Genomic DNA, 16366 nt, shown 5'->3' with positions numbered 1-16366 from the left:
CCCGCACCTCCTGCCGCCCCAGCCCTGGGCTCTCTCCCACCCACACCCCCTGCTGCCCCAGCTCTGGCCCCCACCCGCACCCCCCTGCCGCCCCAGCCCTGGGCTCTCCCCCCACCCACACCTCCTGCCACCCCAGCCCTGGGCTCTCCCCCAAAGAAAGAATTGGGTGGACTAAATGGACAGTGCACCTCTCTATCTGAAGCCTAGCAAGGGAGATCCCACTAGAATTAAAAATGAAAAGTAAGGGAGGGGAGGCTCTACTAGGACCTGGGCAGCTTTAGATACAGTACCAGGCAGATAGGAGGATTTACACTTCTGAGCCATGGAAGCAGAAATTGACTTTTCTTTTCCAGATTTAGCTAATATTCAGAAAGGGAATCTAGCACCTGCCTTCCAGATTTGAACACCTCAAAATTCAGGAGGGCTCAAGCTCAATTTGGGCAGCTGTTACTTCATTTCTCCCAAATCAAATATACTGATCCACTGTAACTTGCTGTAGAAAAAGTAGAGTAAATTGAGCAAGAAATGCTTCCCAGTGGTTATTAGGACTGGAACTGCTATTTTCAACAGCCATTGCTTTTTTTTTTTTTTTGTTTTATTTGTTTAAAAGGAAGACAGTGATATTGCATTGGCAAATTCCCCATAGAAACAAAGAATGGAACAAAAGAATAATAAAGGCACCTCAACTTTTCCTCATTTATGTAGAACAGTCTTATAATATGCATCCAGATATCCTTCAATCACACAAGCTGAAAATTGTTCCACTTTACTGCAGTTCTGTAACCATATGGGAACCAATCCTGTCTGTGTTCTGTGCACATCCAAAATTCCTGCTGAATGACCCGCCCTGGGAGCGAATTACCAGTGACCCAGGGCTGGGGCGGCAGGAGGGTGCAGTTTGGGGGGGGCAGCCAAAAATTTTTTTGCTTGGGGCAGCAAAAAACCTAGAGCCGGCCCTGCTAGAGGAACTGCCTCCCTCCCTTTCCCTTTTCTACTGGGGATAGAAAAAATAAAGGCTACAAAATTTTCAGACATACCACTGTTAATTACATCTGGTAAGTGTTGAACACTGAGAAAATTCAACAGCTTGGAAAACACTAGCAAATTTGTAAATTCCAGATGAGACAAAACAATATTTTGCATGTATCAAAGTACAGTAAGAACAAATTTTGATAACTGAAGTGTAACAATGGAGAATTTCCCAGATGTAGAGTTGAACAGATTTAAAGAAAAGCAAAATGAAAAGTTAAGCACCTCCATGAAAATTGATAGTTAAAAACTGACAAAACAAAAAGGACAAAAGTTGAAGGACAAAGAATAATTATAATCATAATGGAAACAAGTTGGGTTTTTTTTTTCTGAATCTGCTTTACAAAAGGAAATGTAAACATTATCTTCCAAAGTAGTTGGCATCTCTGACATACAGAAACCTAGTCACCTTATCAAAGTTGTTAATGTGCATTGAACTGCTAATAATACATTTTACTGCAATATTAATTAGCATAAAAAAGCACACAGTGTAAAGAGTAATAATTTTGTTCTGCTTCATATATGTCTTGCATACATCAAAGTTATTACACAAGCATGTACACTGATTCTCTACAATCTTATGACTTGCATCTGGAACATCTTGTGCTGAACACATGCAACCAGGATCAATGGCATATGGTGGTCCGCACTACTGGCATGGCAAAGTTAATAAACTTTACAAAACTGATGTAACACAAGCAAGAAATGTAGGAAAATCTGACCTATCTTTAAACTTCTAGAGTTTAATCGAGAACATACAGTGGATTCTAAATAGCTACTTTCTAATCAATCCACCCAATGCTCACCCTCTTTTAAAGGCCCCACCAAAACCAGGAGAAAATGTTTGTTGATTGGAAGAAGATAAATTGATAAATAAAAATATTTGCAATTATTTAACAGGACAGTTCAAGCAAGGGAGTTAAAGTACCGTATTTGAAATAGATGACATTGTCACCTTAAGAATTTACCAATACATCACAATACAAATACATCACAAACAAGAATTATTAAACACTTAACTCACCATTTGTTGTTTTTGTAAGCATGCGGATTGACTATATCTCTGATAAAACTGTAGTAGTGACCACCATCTGCTGTTCCTGTATGAACTGTCACGCCTATCAAATCGTACTCGTAACTTTCAGTTTCTTTTAAATATTCACCGTCGTCCTTAAAACCTTAAATAATTTAATACAATATTTAGCAAGTTATTCCTTGAACCTTCACAACACTAGAATTAATACAGATAACTTACAGTAAATACTTCTTGCCAAATACATTAACAAACAGCATATTTCTTCTAGGCACTGCACATAGGTAGCAGCCAGAAAGCCAACACTCAACAGGTGGAGCATGGGTCACTATTCTTGTGAGGTTGCTTCTGACCCAGAATACAGGCATACATAGTAATGCTTTTGCAGTTTATGTATGCTCCTTACTGGTGGACCATTTAATAAAGTTCAAGAATTTGGCCACCATATTATCCTGCAAATATAAAACAAATCAACAACAATCTATACATAACAAGCCAGGAATTAATAATTCATTATAAAAATAGTTTTATCAATAATTTATATTGGTTATTGTGCTGTATTTACAAAGAAAATGATTTAGCAGTCACTGGATATTAAATACAATAAATTACAATTTCTTTGTAAACAAATAAAAATATAGGCTTCATAAGCCTTTAGCTGCTTTTTTAACCTCACATGAAGGAGAAGACAGAAAGATGTGGGATTAATTACAAGAAAGACGTGTTTAGAATTATTAACTATTTGGATTTGTGTGTATTGCTAAGAAATATTACTATTCCATGACTTTTTAGAGCTTAATTTCCATGAATTTCACCATATGCCCTGGGCCACTTGGCTATGCAGTTTAACTGACAATATATTATACTACTAGACAAAAATTTTAAAAAGGTTGAATTTTCAGCACTGTTTGGCTGTTGGAAAACTATAGGGACAAAGCAAAATCAATTACCTTCTTTTCTGTCATTCTTTCCCATGAGAAAATCTTCTGTGTAAGGTGTCATATCCAAACGTAAAGGGAATGAGAAGTGTGTGTTGACTTTCTCCTTCATCATGGTGACCATATTAAATGTGTATCTCATAGTGTTGAAACTTAAGATGCGAGGCAATTTCTTAAAACATGCCCTAACGACAAAAGAAATTAATATTTAAGAAAACTGAATTGCTTAGATAATACTGCCACAAAATCTCTCAAAACTTTCTCTCCTGTCATTCATTTCCAGCTCATGTTAGAAATAGTCACCTAAAATGTAAAAATCAGCTACCACAATCCCTTACACAGTATCAGTTAGTCACATTTTATAAAAAATCTTGTCATCAGATGACATGTAACAGGGATTACATTATGGTACTGGATAGAATACCGATTTAAAGCAGCCATTATTACAGTAAGCACATAACAGCACTCCCTACGGTAAAGATTACATCAGGGACTTCTTATAAAGAATAATGATTCTGTTTTGTGTGCTGTTTCACATTCCGTTTACAATCTGAAAAAAATAATCTTTTCTGATGAATATTTTCCATGCTTAGTCTCAGTCCAAGGATTTTTTTCATTTTTTAAATAAATCATATCAGTATTTTTGAATTATGAAAAGATGATGGGGGGAACACTTTTCCAATAGTGTAAATCTATATTTTTCTCATTCCAGTCACACATGGCTTAAATCTATCATCTGAATTTTTCAATCTAGATAGTCATTAACAAAGACTAGGCCCTTTTTTTACTTGCAAAAATAGAAAATAGTTGACTTATTAGGTTCTAAGCCTCGTTTTTTGCATACCCTGGCACCAACATCTGCTAACTACACTGCTAAACTGCCATCACCGCTCATATATCTATGTGCAAAACTCTTTCTTGTAGACATATTTCAATGCAGAACATATTCTGTACTAAAATCGTTGGGCTCCAGAACGTATTTATAAGATTTACAGTAGGGAACACCAAGGAGTCCTTGTGACTAACAAATTTATTTGGTCATAAGCTTTCGTGGGCTAAAACCCACTTCATCAGAGTGCCACAAGGACTCCTCGTTGTTTTTGCTGATACAGACTAACACGGCTGACGGTAGGGAACCTTTCTCCTGTGCCACTTATAATCACTTCAAAAAACAACTGTGAGGCTTCCAATGTCAGGTGAAGATTTTAAAAATAAAATAAGAGGATACAGATAACACACATACTTTCTTTATGTATTTTAAAGAGTTCCAAAAGCTACTGAACAATTTTAAAAGCAGAAATCAAGATTAAAGAACCCAATCACTTTGTGTAAAGAGTAATAAAAATATGGAATAAACTTCCAACAAAGTTGACTGATCAAAAACATATACAGTAAATGAGTTCAAAATACATTGAGATTTGTTTCTACAAAAGGAACAGTGAGGATTATGATGAAAAATGAGAGCATTGAGGCTACAATTTTAGAAAGGCAGGCATTATGGAGTAGGTGACCTTCTCCTAAAATGTTTTATGTAGGTCATTATATTTTTATATTGTAAGCTCTTTGGGATAGGGATCCCATCTTTATATGTTTGTACAGTGCTTTAGATAGTGGGGCCAGGATCCTGTTTGGGTCTCCAGTTTTATTGTTATTCAAATATTAAATAATTATAATGATTTTAGATTATTTTTGGACTACTACTCTCACTTGATGGAAACTACGAACAGAAATTAATGGAACTAATAGTTAGAAAGAAATGCTAAGAACATTTGTTTATTCACTATTATACCTTTTTTCAGCCCGCACTTTCTTCCCACAGTGAGAGCAGGTATACATGTTGTCACCCTCCAAGGTATCTTTAATAGTTACTTCATCAAGAGATTCCTGTGTACAATGAACAAGAAAAGTAAGTAAATGCTTTCATGGTTCAGATCTATCTTAGGTACTTAATCTGTTTATATCAGCTACATATATAGCACGCATTACTGTGGTATCTGAGCTCTTTGCCAAATTTCAATATATTTACACCCACAACAACCCTGTGAGATAGGGAAGTACTATTATCTCCATTTGTCAAATGGTGAATTGAAGCAAAGAGAGACTACGGGTATATCTACACCCACAGTGCTGAGTCTCAGAGCCTGGGTCAACTGACTCAAACTCGCAGGGTTAAGGCTGAGAGGCTAAAAATGTGTGTGTAGATGTTTGGGCTTGATCTGTGTCTGGGCTCTGAGACCCTCCCTTCTTGCAAGGTTTCAGAGCCCGAGCTCCAGCCCAAGCCTGAACTTCTACGCTCCTAAAGTTAGTCCCACTAGCCCAAGTTAACTGACCCAGGCTCTGAGACTCAGCACCACAGGCTTTTTATCGCACTGCAGATCTATCCTAAATGACTTGCCCATGGTCACATTAAAAGTTTGTGGTGGAGCAGTAAATTGAACCTGAGTGTCCCAAATTCCAGTCTAGCACTCTAACCATTGGGTCAGCCTTCTTCACAAAATGCATTAATGTTTTACTTTATTAACTATCAGCACATACACAAGTGTCAAAGAAAGGAAAAAACAAAATCAAATGGCTGATTTCATCATCATTAGCATATCTACAATTTTCCTTTTGACCTAAAATCATTAACTGGAGATCATACAATAAATCAATTAACACTAACATGCAAAAATTATGCAGATATCCAGCCCTTCAACTGGGAAGTCTTCCCCTTTATTCTGCATGTACTGATAGACCTTGCACTTCTGTAAAGGAGCTTTGCTCATATTAATAGTTTATGGCTACAGATCAGGCATCATTTGGAATACTTTTAAACATTTTCGTTTTCAGAAACTATCTCCTTCCTCCTTCAATTCTGCAGGAAGACTGGCTAAGGAGGCAGTAATCTTATGCCAAATTAGAAATCATACCAAACCAGCAGATCTTAGAAATTTGTCACTCTCACCTAGAAGATGGCACGAGTGTGACTTCCACTCTACAAAATCTATCTTCTTGGCATCTTTATGAGTCAGGATGGTTCTATGAGATCTATATGGCTAATTTTCTCATTTGCTGAAACAACTAATAAAGACAGGTGTGACATACTGGGGTGCAATCCAGACCAGTGGGAGCTGTGTCACCCTTTCCCTGGAATACCTTGCAATGCCTTACTGTTGTAGCTCCCAACCTGGACGCTCACAAACAGCTTGCCAGCATGCAGATCACTTCCAAATGTGTTTGTTACACCCTGGCTCTCAGGGACCTGTGCTAGGAATGCTGCTGGGGAGACCTGAGCCCTGGTGGACTCTGCAGTGATCAGCAGAGCGGACACCTTCGCCAAGTCGTAACACTCCTGAATGCATGATGTGATCCACTACAAGATACGCTGCGAGGAGACAGGGAGGCCTTTCAGTCTATCGGCCACTGCCATGAATAACTGGACGGATTTTCGGAACGGCTTTGTTCTCTCAATGTAGAAGGCTAGCGCCCTATGGACATCCAATGACTGAAGCCTCTTCTCCCTGCTGCTGGAATGCGGTTTAGGATAGAATACTGGGAAGATGTCCTGGTTGATGTGAAACTGGGCGATCACCTTTGGGAGAAAGGCCGGGTGAGGTCTGAGCTGAACCTTGTCCTTATGGAATACAGTGCAAGGAGGCTCTGAGGTAAGGGCCCTGAGCTCCGACACTCTCCTAGCTGAGGTTATCACCACCAGAAATGCCACTTTGTAAGAGAGATAAAGCAGGGAGCACGTCGCCAGTGTTTCAAATGGTGGTCCCTTAAGTCTGGAAAGGACTAGATTGAGATCCCAAGCCGGGATAGGCTGTCGTACTTGCAGGAATAGTCTGTCGAGACCTTTAAGAAAACGGCTGACCATTGGATTCGCGAAGACTGAGTAGCCGTCTGTGCCCGGATGGAAGGTGGAGATGGCTGCCAAGTGAACTCTTATTGACTTCATGGACAGTGCCTGTTGCTTAAGATGGAGGAGGTAGTCCAGTATAAATGGCACCGAGGCAAGCACTGGAGACTGATGGTGCTGCTCCGACTAGACGGAGAACCTCTTCCACTTGGGCAGGTACATCGCCCTTGTGGAGGGCTTTCTACTGCCAAGGAGAACTTGTCTCACTTGATCAGAGCAGGACAGCTCCACCACGTTCAGCCATGGAGCTTCCACTCTGTGAGGTGGAGCGACTTGAAGTTCAGGTGTTGGAGGTGGCCATGATCCTGCATCATTAGGTCAGGGACGAGTGGTAGGGGGGACGAAGGACACCGAGGACACTGATGCCGACCTGGACCTTCGACCCTGGATCTGGCGATACGCCCAGGATGCCCAAAAGGGCCACTGCGTCGAAGGCTGCCACTGCGGAGGCCACAGTGCCAGGTAGGGCTGATGGTCGCGGCGGGATCTGGACCTCCTGCTCCTGGTCCTATTGGAGCAATAGGATTCCATCCGACTCTGAGGTCTCTGAGTAGGTGAACCACGGAGGAGCGGTACTCTGGGCTGCCAGAGAGCGGTGCCGAGAGGTCGGGGACCGGTGCGGCTCCCCTGCGTGGATGGGCTGTGCCAGGGAGAGGTTCGCCGGAGATGGGGATCGGCGTGCCATCATCGCTGGTTTGCCCCTTGATTGGAGCTGGGACTGTGCAGTTACCAGTGACTTGTCTCTCTTCTGTGGAGAGGATGGCGCCGTGAGGCATATAAGGTCTTTGGCTGCCTCGAATGCCTCAGGCGTCAAGGGGAGCTGGAGGTGATTACCTTGGTGGTCCGTGGACCATTGAGGGTTTGGACTCAATTGAACCCCAGATGGGGCAGGAATCAACGAGACCCTGAAGGGCTGGAGAGACGAGGTGGCCTGGCTCGAGATGTGCTTCGATCCCGTAGGTCCCTTGATCTTTAGAGGGGGAGAGCGACCCCTATCTGGCCTTTTCTTCTTTTGTAGTATCGGGGACTGAGAATGGTGCCGGACAGAAGAGGGTTACTTATGGGCAGAGCCGTGAGTCCTTAGGGTCCTTCCTCGGCACTGGCTCGCGCACCGTTGGCGCTGGAGCACTGTGATCCGACGAGGAAGTGCTCTGTGTAAGTTCTGCGGTCCCCGGGTTGGATTGCTTCCATTAGTAGGATCTTGAGCCTTTGATCTTGGTCTTAAAGGGTCCTAGGGCAAAATACCTTGCAGATCCTGCACTTGTCCTTTTGGTGGCAATCACCAAGGCACCGTAGACAAGAAGAGTGCAGGTCACTCTTCGGCATAAACTTGCCACAATCCTTGCAGAGTTTGAACCCTGGCGACCGGGGCATACCCCAGAACCAGGGAAAACGTTGTGGGGGGGGAACCCCCAAGAATCACAACAACTATGACTAATAACTAACGAACTGTTTACAACTATTTAACAATGAAGACTGAAGTGGACACTGCCAAAAGCACTTGCAATGCAAGAGCAACAGTTGTTCCAGCTAGCCGTCACCGGCGGTAAGAAGGAACTGGGGGGGTGAGGGGTCGGGAGGGCCCTATGTTGGGCGCCATGAAGGCGCAACTCCAGGAGGCGCCCAGGCCGACCCTAAGGGGAAAATATTCCGGCTGTCGTGCACGTAGCGCGCACACACACCTGATTGGAATGGTCATGAACAAGCACTCGAAAAAGAACTTCTCTTCAGTGATAACAAGAACTAGTTCCAGGATGGAGAAAAGCGCACAGAGTACTCCTCTTATGTTGAATGTGAAACTGAGACAGAGACTGGGGGATAAAAGAGAGTCTTTAGTTCTTATACTCCTGAGGGCATTCTGCGCCAAAAAAATTAAAATTCTGCACACATTTTAAAATTCTACAATTTGTCAATAAATAAATGCAGAGGTTCCAGCATGGCAGTGAGGAGCACAGGCCACTGGCTACATGAAGGTGGAAGATCACACTGCAGCCCCCCCAGCCTCAGGACACGGACTCAGTGGTGAAGCTGCATCCGACCCCGAAACAGTACAAGGCCTGGGCCTGCCCCAGAAACACCCTGTGGCCCTGGCCCTCTGCAGCAGGTGTGAGCAGGGAGGCTTAACCAGGCAGGATCCAAGTGTGAAGGGGATCAGTGTGGGGGGATCCAGGTGTGGGGTGAGAGGATTGTGTGTGGGACAATCTGGGTGCAGGCAGCTCAGTTGGGGCCGTAGGTGTGGGGGGATCTGGATGCACAGAGGCTCGTTGGGAGGGGAGGGGTGTTCCAGGTGCAGGGGCAATAGGACTCTGCAGGGGCTTCCAAGTGAAGGTGGTTGGGGCTCAGCGGAGGGCTCTGGGTATCTCAGCAGTGGGGTCTGGGTGCTGGGGGAGTGGGGCTTGGTGGGGTGGGGGTCTGGGTGCAGCTAGTTAGGGGTCATTGGCGTGGGGGTCTGGATGTCAGGCTCAGGGTGGTGCAGGAGCTGGGGCATCAGGGTGGGGGTTTGAGTGTAGGGAGCTCACTGGGGGGTATCTGGGTACAGGGGTGGGGGTCTGGAGCCAGGGGGGCTGGGTGAAGGGGGGCTCTGGATGCAGGAGCTGAGGTTCAGTGGGGTGGGGTTCGGGTATGGAGGGCTAGGGGGATGTACCGGGTGAGGATTGGCAGGGGTGTCTAAGTATGGGAGGTCTGGATGCATGGGGATTGGGTGGATGGTGGAGTAGCTCCCTGTACAGTGACCTCTCCCCACACAGCGGAGGAGCGATGGGGGGAGGCAGCAGGGGAGGAGGCTGAGCTTCCTACAGCTGCGGGAGGTTTCTGGGGGTAGGTCTGACACAGCCCCAGCCACTCCTTGCAGGGGAAGAGGAAGTCTCATCCTCTCCTGCCTCCAGCCCAGCCAGGATAAGCAGCTGATCCTGGCTGAGGGTAAGAGCCACTGACTGGGGTGTCCCCAGACCCACAGTGATTTACCTCTCCGCCGGCTGCTCTGGGTGCCTGAAATGATGTACCTATGCTGCTCGGAAGTGGTGTGTGACTGCTCTTGCAGCTTCCCTTTGCTTCCCTGTTAGAAAGTCATTTTTCTGCGGGGAAGCAAAGAAATCTGTGGGAGATATGAATTCTGCACAAGCACAGTGGTGCATAATTCCCTCAGGAGTAGTTCTTAGAAGAGAAAAGGACTCTGTGGACTGATGGTGCCATATCTTCTTCTCTCAATCTCTTGACATCAAAAAATAACTTTGTGGAACTGAGGCCAAAGCCCTGTCTGGTCTACCAGATGTTTCTGATACTCTCTCAGCACTGGGTTTCTGAAAAACCCAAGATTGTATCTTTGAAGAAATGCCTGAAGGTGGTTGTGAGTCTGCCTTGGAAGCTGTAGGTTGTTCTCCATAAGCATGGATTACAGATGAAATTCCATGCCCAGGTTGTAACTTTATGCAGATGTGGCACAGGCTAGGTAAATGCCCCTTACCAAAACCTCTAGATACATGGATATGGAGGTCAGAGACTAGGAAATAAACTGTGAAGTAGGCATTCTTTAAACTTAGTCTTTTTTGTTTTCTTCCAGGAACCCCTCTTCCTATAAGGATGACGAACCCAAAGTAGTTCCCAACTAAGAAAATCAACAATTTTTTTTTTTTAAACAAACAATGTTAAACCTATCCTAATAACTATTAAGAAAATTAACTATCCTACTACAGGAAAAAACAGATAAGATGGTCAACAATCTAGAGATGGAGAGATCCATCACATCACTGGTTCCTTCTAGCTGTGGGAGCAACATGTACCTCTGTCCCTCAAGGTCCAAGCTTTCCACTGAGCTTTGGTGCTCTGCACAGGCCCACTCTACAGGAGTGGGGACTTGTATGGACAATACTCAAACATGCGATTTTGGCTTAAAACATAGTTCAATTTTAAAAATGACCTTGATATACGAAATGAAATTAAGCAAGCACTTAATACATTCATCAGTTTTGACATTTAAAACTACAAAAACCTTTTGTGACAGATGCAAGACCTTGGAAGTATGGAAACTGCAGAACACTATTGTACGGAGATGGGTCAAACTGCCCCAGTCAAACTTTTGTATCTGCAAATGTTATCTGAATCTTTGTGAGCTGGGAATTGTATTCCGGGCTGTCTCTGGAGCAGGTGAGGGGCTGCTCCAGGGCTCCCAGCCGGGCTGTGTTCAGGATCCTTGAAGGGTTCTAAATCAACTCCTGGGACCACTCACTGATGGGCTGCTGCAATGGAACAGCTGTCACCCAATATTACCAAATTATGGAGTCATAACAAAGCCCAGCGTTGTGCTCAAATTAAAGTGCAGGTGTGGAAAGCAGCAGCATATGCAATACAGTAAAATAAGAAATCTCTTACATGACTGAGCTAATTTCCTTAAAACATTATGATCTATATTACAACTGCCATCATGGTAGTACTTACATAAATATTCTTCATATCCGCCACCTGGCACCTCACTGTATAGAACTCTTCAGCAGTCTGACTGACATGCTCACAGTCCTCAATGAAAATAGCAAAACAGAAAAGTGGTAAAGGAAAGTCAATGAATTATCCTGATACTTTAAAATGGATATTCTAATCTTGGAATGAAGTGGGCAGGAAAGAAAGTGATACTTACCAAAGAAACAACATTGTTTGTAATGACCCCTCCAAATAAACTTTTCACTGTATTTTTCTGTGAATAAATGAACGAATTCTGTGAACAAAGCTTGAGCAAATCTATAGCTTTAAGAGCCCCCTTTTGTAGCATGCTTTAAGAACTCACCAATTCTGGAGACATTTCCTCAATTTTTGTTATCAGATCAGTGAAGAATTCTGTCATGTCTTTTTGCTCTCCAGTGTTAAGTGGTTGCTTATCCATGGTGTAGGTTTTACAGAAAGGCCTTGGATTGTATGCCTTGCATTCACTTTCCTTTTGGGGGGAAAAAGGCAAAAAAATATATATATATGAAAAAAAACAACTTTAAAATAAAATGTATATAAAAACATGAATACAGTTAATATAAAAAATATACAAATATATGTATCTAAAAATAAATGTATAAAAATATATCAAGAATACTGTTTGGTAGGTGGTGGAATATGATAAAGGAAAATTTAAATGCTTCTGAAAAAATTAACTACCAAACTGTTTCAAAATCACTAGCAGAATACAGGTGTAGCATTAATATTACAAATAAATACTTATTAAAAGTCAAATAAAAGCATTTCAATAGAGATTTGACGATTCAGTCATTCTTCTCCATGGGCAAACAACGTATCATATAGTTCACTGGTTCCCAATTGTTTGACAGACATCTACGTTAATGTTATTTTGATCAGAGTTAAGGATCTGCATTATATATAATGTGATTGTGAAGAATGTGTTGCATATGGTGTTACTATGTATGTTGGAGGTCTGGGGATTTAATTATAGCAAAGAGGAGTTTTGTCAGTGAAAGTGGTAAAAATGATGTAGGAGGGTTAAAGGTATGTTAAAGAAAAGATGCCTTAACTGGATATTTCTGCTTTTTAGGAACCAATTTAGGCACATCTAACCTTTAACCTCCAGGATCACATGAGGTAGGAGGGTCCCAGGCTCCAGCTCAAGCCCAAACGTCTACACCATAATTATACAGCCCCATAGCCCGGGCCAGCTGCAAGTATTTAATTACCCTCAGAACCCCTACAGGGTATATGTAGAGCATGCGCATTAGAGCTGAGGCACAATGCTTCAAGGAGCCTCGTCTTAGATGATATACATCAGCACTGCGCTTTAATGCAAGGTTGTTTAGTACCACAATTGTGCCCTTAGTGTTAAAATTTTCTTAACTTTAAACATACAATTAAATATACAACTTTTCTCTACTGCCTATTTAACATATTGGGTACAAATACATTTATCATGCCATAAATTTACAAAAACATAGGGGACGTTCATGCTGGGAGCTGGGGGTGTGATTCCCAGCTTGAGGAGACAGACTCGCACTAGCTAGCATGCTAAAAATAGAATATAACTGCAGTAATATGATCTGTGGAGGTGGCTAGCCGCCCCGAGTACATGACCATGTAAGATCCTAGGCATCTACTCAGGAAGGCTAGCCCACTCTGCAGCTTATGCCATAGCTACATTCTATTTTTAGCATACTAGCTTACTAGAGCTAGCACAAGTCTGTGTTTTCAAGCTGGAAACCACACTCTAAGCTCCAAGGGTAGACATACTCATACAGAGAATTAATTTTTCTTCTTCTTCTTCCCTTCCTCCCTCCTCCCCCATTAAGTGCTTCTTAGAACCTACCATTAAATATGTAAACATTTTCTGAAGTTCTAGTAGAGTGGTCTTGTGCTTCATGTCCTCTGAATACTAAAAAAAGATACATAAAATAGGATTACAACTTTTTCTAATTTTTTTGCTTAGAAATCTCCCCAAAAATCGGCACTAAAAAGGTATAGAACAATTAGCCCAATTATTGCATTTCTTTTTACAAAAAATATTTTAATGGTATTTTATTTTAGTATAAATGACACAGTCATAATGATCATATATATTTACATGCATACGCATGCAAGCACACACAATGTGTGTGTATATCTATTCCTTTTCTTTTTTTTTTAACCTAATGTACTACAACCTCATTTTCTGCATTTTAACACATTATTTCACCGGAAACCTAGATTGTTTTCTGATAAATGGAGTTTACACAATGGTTAGTATTTTCTAAAAATTCACCCCTGGATCCCAATGTATGACTCCAGTCCTCATTGAAAGAAAAACAAAAACAAAAAAACCTAGTATCCTAAATTAGGGACCACTACTTTCTTTCATTCAGTAATGACATAAAGGTAGGTGGCTCCCAATGGGTGACTCCAGGATGGTGCTCTAATGGGCTGGAGTTCTTGAAGACCTTATCCAATAATTACTAGTGTTCTGGTGAGTGGCCAAGGACCTTCCTCAGTTTCCAGCAGGGCAATCCTGGCTGAACTGTGGTTAGGTGGAATAGCAGCTGACAACAGTGGCTCAGAGGAGGTCCTTCATCAACACTGATCAGAAAGGAACTAGAAGTTAGGGCCATAGATGCCATCCACATCCTATTATTCAGGGAGCAGAGTGCAATGTTCACTGTTGCAACCAACGGGCTCACAACTTTAATCTATTAAAAGTATTTTTTAAATATTTATTTATGCTAGCACCCACTTTGTGTAGGGCACTTTCCAAACATTCAAGAAAGATAGTATGTGCTCACAATTTAAGGACAAATGGAGCTCACAATTTAAGGACAAATAAGTAAAAAGAAGTAAGGGAAACAGGAATGATAGGCAGTTTATATACAATTTACATAAAAGTCTATTTAATTCACAATAATCTATGGTGTTGCATGCTAGCAGCATGGATTTAAGAGTGGGGATTTATCACAATTGTGCTTTAAAGAACTATCATATTTTGTATTACAAATATTTAGAAAAAAACACACCTCTTTCCACCTTAGCCACTAACAAAAAATATCATTATTTGATCATAATGAAATAATTAATATAATAGTATGCATATGTTTATAAATGGAACACTAGTTAAAAATAAAACATGAAATCATACCTTAGCAGTAAAAATGGCTTGTCTAGCCTCTGGTATCATATACAGCTGCTGAATAGTGGATGCCAAGTAACAAGTTGCTCCAAGATTAGTTAGACCAACAAATCTGCATTCAGCTCGAACATCATCATGTGGCCAATAATCCCATTTGTAAGGTGCATGGGAAGCTGGAAAAAGTATGAATTACAAAAATAAATCAACTCAAAGTAAATTTTTACGAAGACATCAAAATACATAATTACAAAACATTATGCTTTTCATTAAAATATGTTTATATATTCTAGATTTACAGACATAATGAACCAGATTGTGCCTGCACCTTGAGCATGTGCATGGGGGGACAGAATGAGCATAAACAGGCCCTCCCGAGAAGTCTGAAGCACAGCTGCAGTCCTCACACTCTCCTGAGTGCAGGACACGCTCTCTCCTAGGGTGTCTGCATTGCTGTCGGGAGATGTGATTTTACCACATGTAGGTTTGCTAGCTTGCTAAGAATAGCAGTGAAGCTGTAGCAGCATGAGCTAGCCACTGAGTACATAGCTAGGTCCCAGGCAGGGTTGTACTCAGGTGGCTAGCCCGTGCCACACCCTAAACTGCTACAGCTTCACTGCTAATTTTAATCAGCTAGGTTGCTCAAAGCTAGCTTGGAAAAGCTTAACATGTGCTGCAATCATACCTCCTGACTGCAGTGTAGATATACCCCTATAGTGGCCCCAGGATGGCTAGCCAATCCGAAGGAGAAAGGCAGTAGTAATGGTTCACACATCCTGCCCCACCTCCTTCACTGAGTAGCAAAGCTATGTGGAGGTGCAGGAGAGAATGCCTGTTGCATCTTCTTTAAGTCTGTTGCAAGAGATGTACTACTATTCATGTGCTCTGGGAGGCACTGTGACTCCTTACAAGCAGAGTGTCTCAAGGTTTGTCTGCACAGGGATAAAAAACCCAAAGCTGAGCTGGGTCAGCTGGCTTAGGCTCGCAGTGCTTGGGCATCTGGCCCCGGCTTGAACCCAAATGTTTATACAGCAATTTTTTGCCCAGCAGCCTGAGCCCCGTGAGCCCAAGTCAGCTGACCTCAGTCAGCCACAGTTATGCCGCATGGGTTTTATCCTCCTGTAGATGTACACTTAGAGCTCTACCTCTGGTAATATGGCTTTGACAGCCCCCCAGACTGTGTCTTAAAGCCACAATCTGGCCCAAAATAGTACACAAAACAGCTTTCCATCAGTAACAAAGGCATTCATACATTATAATTATGAATGTTAAGTGTCTTTCAGGCATACCAAAGTACTTTCAAAATATTATTTACTTCTCTTATAGAAATGTATTTCTGGAAAGTTACGGATATTAAGAGAGTCCGTTTCGTATGACAAGTTCATAGTGACAGAAAATTTTCAGCAGGCCTCTGAAATGAACTTAGGAAATCTGCAAGTGTACCCATTTGTGCAGGCAAACAGATGTGCTTCAAAATGCCAACTTTGGCACACACAAACTGATGTGCTTGCAAATACTGTGTGCGCATTTTGGAGCCATGCTGAAAGGTGGCCCTACTAGTAGCCTCACAAATATAAAAAGGCAAGCACCAAATGTAACATAATTGTGAAATGTTGCCTTTCCTATTTATGACAAAAAAATGTGTGATAAAATATAAAAAATGGGGGGCATATTATAAAAATAAGGATCTCAGTCTAATTCAATTTCTTAAATTGGATGTTTTGGCCCTGACTGCCTCTAACTCCTATCATTTATTGATGCCTTAGCTATATTTTCTGGAAACAGCACATCTTATTTGTCTGACAGGAGTGCAGTCTTTGATATACTGTAGGATATACTTCCTTTGCCTTGGACGCCGACCGCTCGGGGGTCGCATAACTAACGCCACTTGTCCC

General features: G+C 42.2%; 1 protein-coding gene across 1 annotated transcript in view; it reads right to left on the bottom strand.

The window, feature by feature from the left end:
• The window catches only part of USP34 (ubiquitin specific peptidase 34), a 257649-nt gene that overhangs the window by 67460 nt on the left and 173823 nt on the right, over positions 1–16366 (bottom strand). Inside the window, exons 42-49 of the mRNA XM_029911897.1 lie at positions 14484–14647; positions 13188–13253; positions 11676–11822; positions 11529–11585; positions 11333–11410; positions 4790–4884; positions 3013–3185; positions 2054–2207 (exon numbers count right to left, since the gene is read on the bottom strand). Coding sequence (XP_029767757.1) covers positions 2054–2207; positions 3013–3185; positions 4790–4884; positions 11333–11410; positions 11529–11585; positions 11676–11822; positions 13188–13253; positions 14484–14647 — 934 coding nt within the window. The remainder of the gene's footprint in view (positions 1–2053; positions 2208–3012; positions 3186–4789; positions 4885–11332; positions 11411–11528; positions 11586–11675; positions 11823–13187; positions 13254–14483; positions 14648–16366) is intronic.

Source organism: Terrapene carolina, unplaced genomic scaffold (genome assembly GCF_002925995.2).
Source record: "Terrapene carolina triunguis isolate 2854851 unplaced genomic scaffold, T_m_triunguis-2.0 Scaffold132, whole genome shotgun sequence".
Lineage (NCBI taxonomy): Eukaryota > Metazoa > Chordata > Testudines > Emydidae > Terrapene > Terrapene triunguis.
The sequence above is the reverse complement of the archived record's forward strand: the minus strand, read 5'-3'. Positions and strand labels throughout refer to the sequence as shown.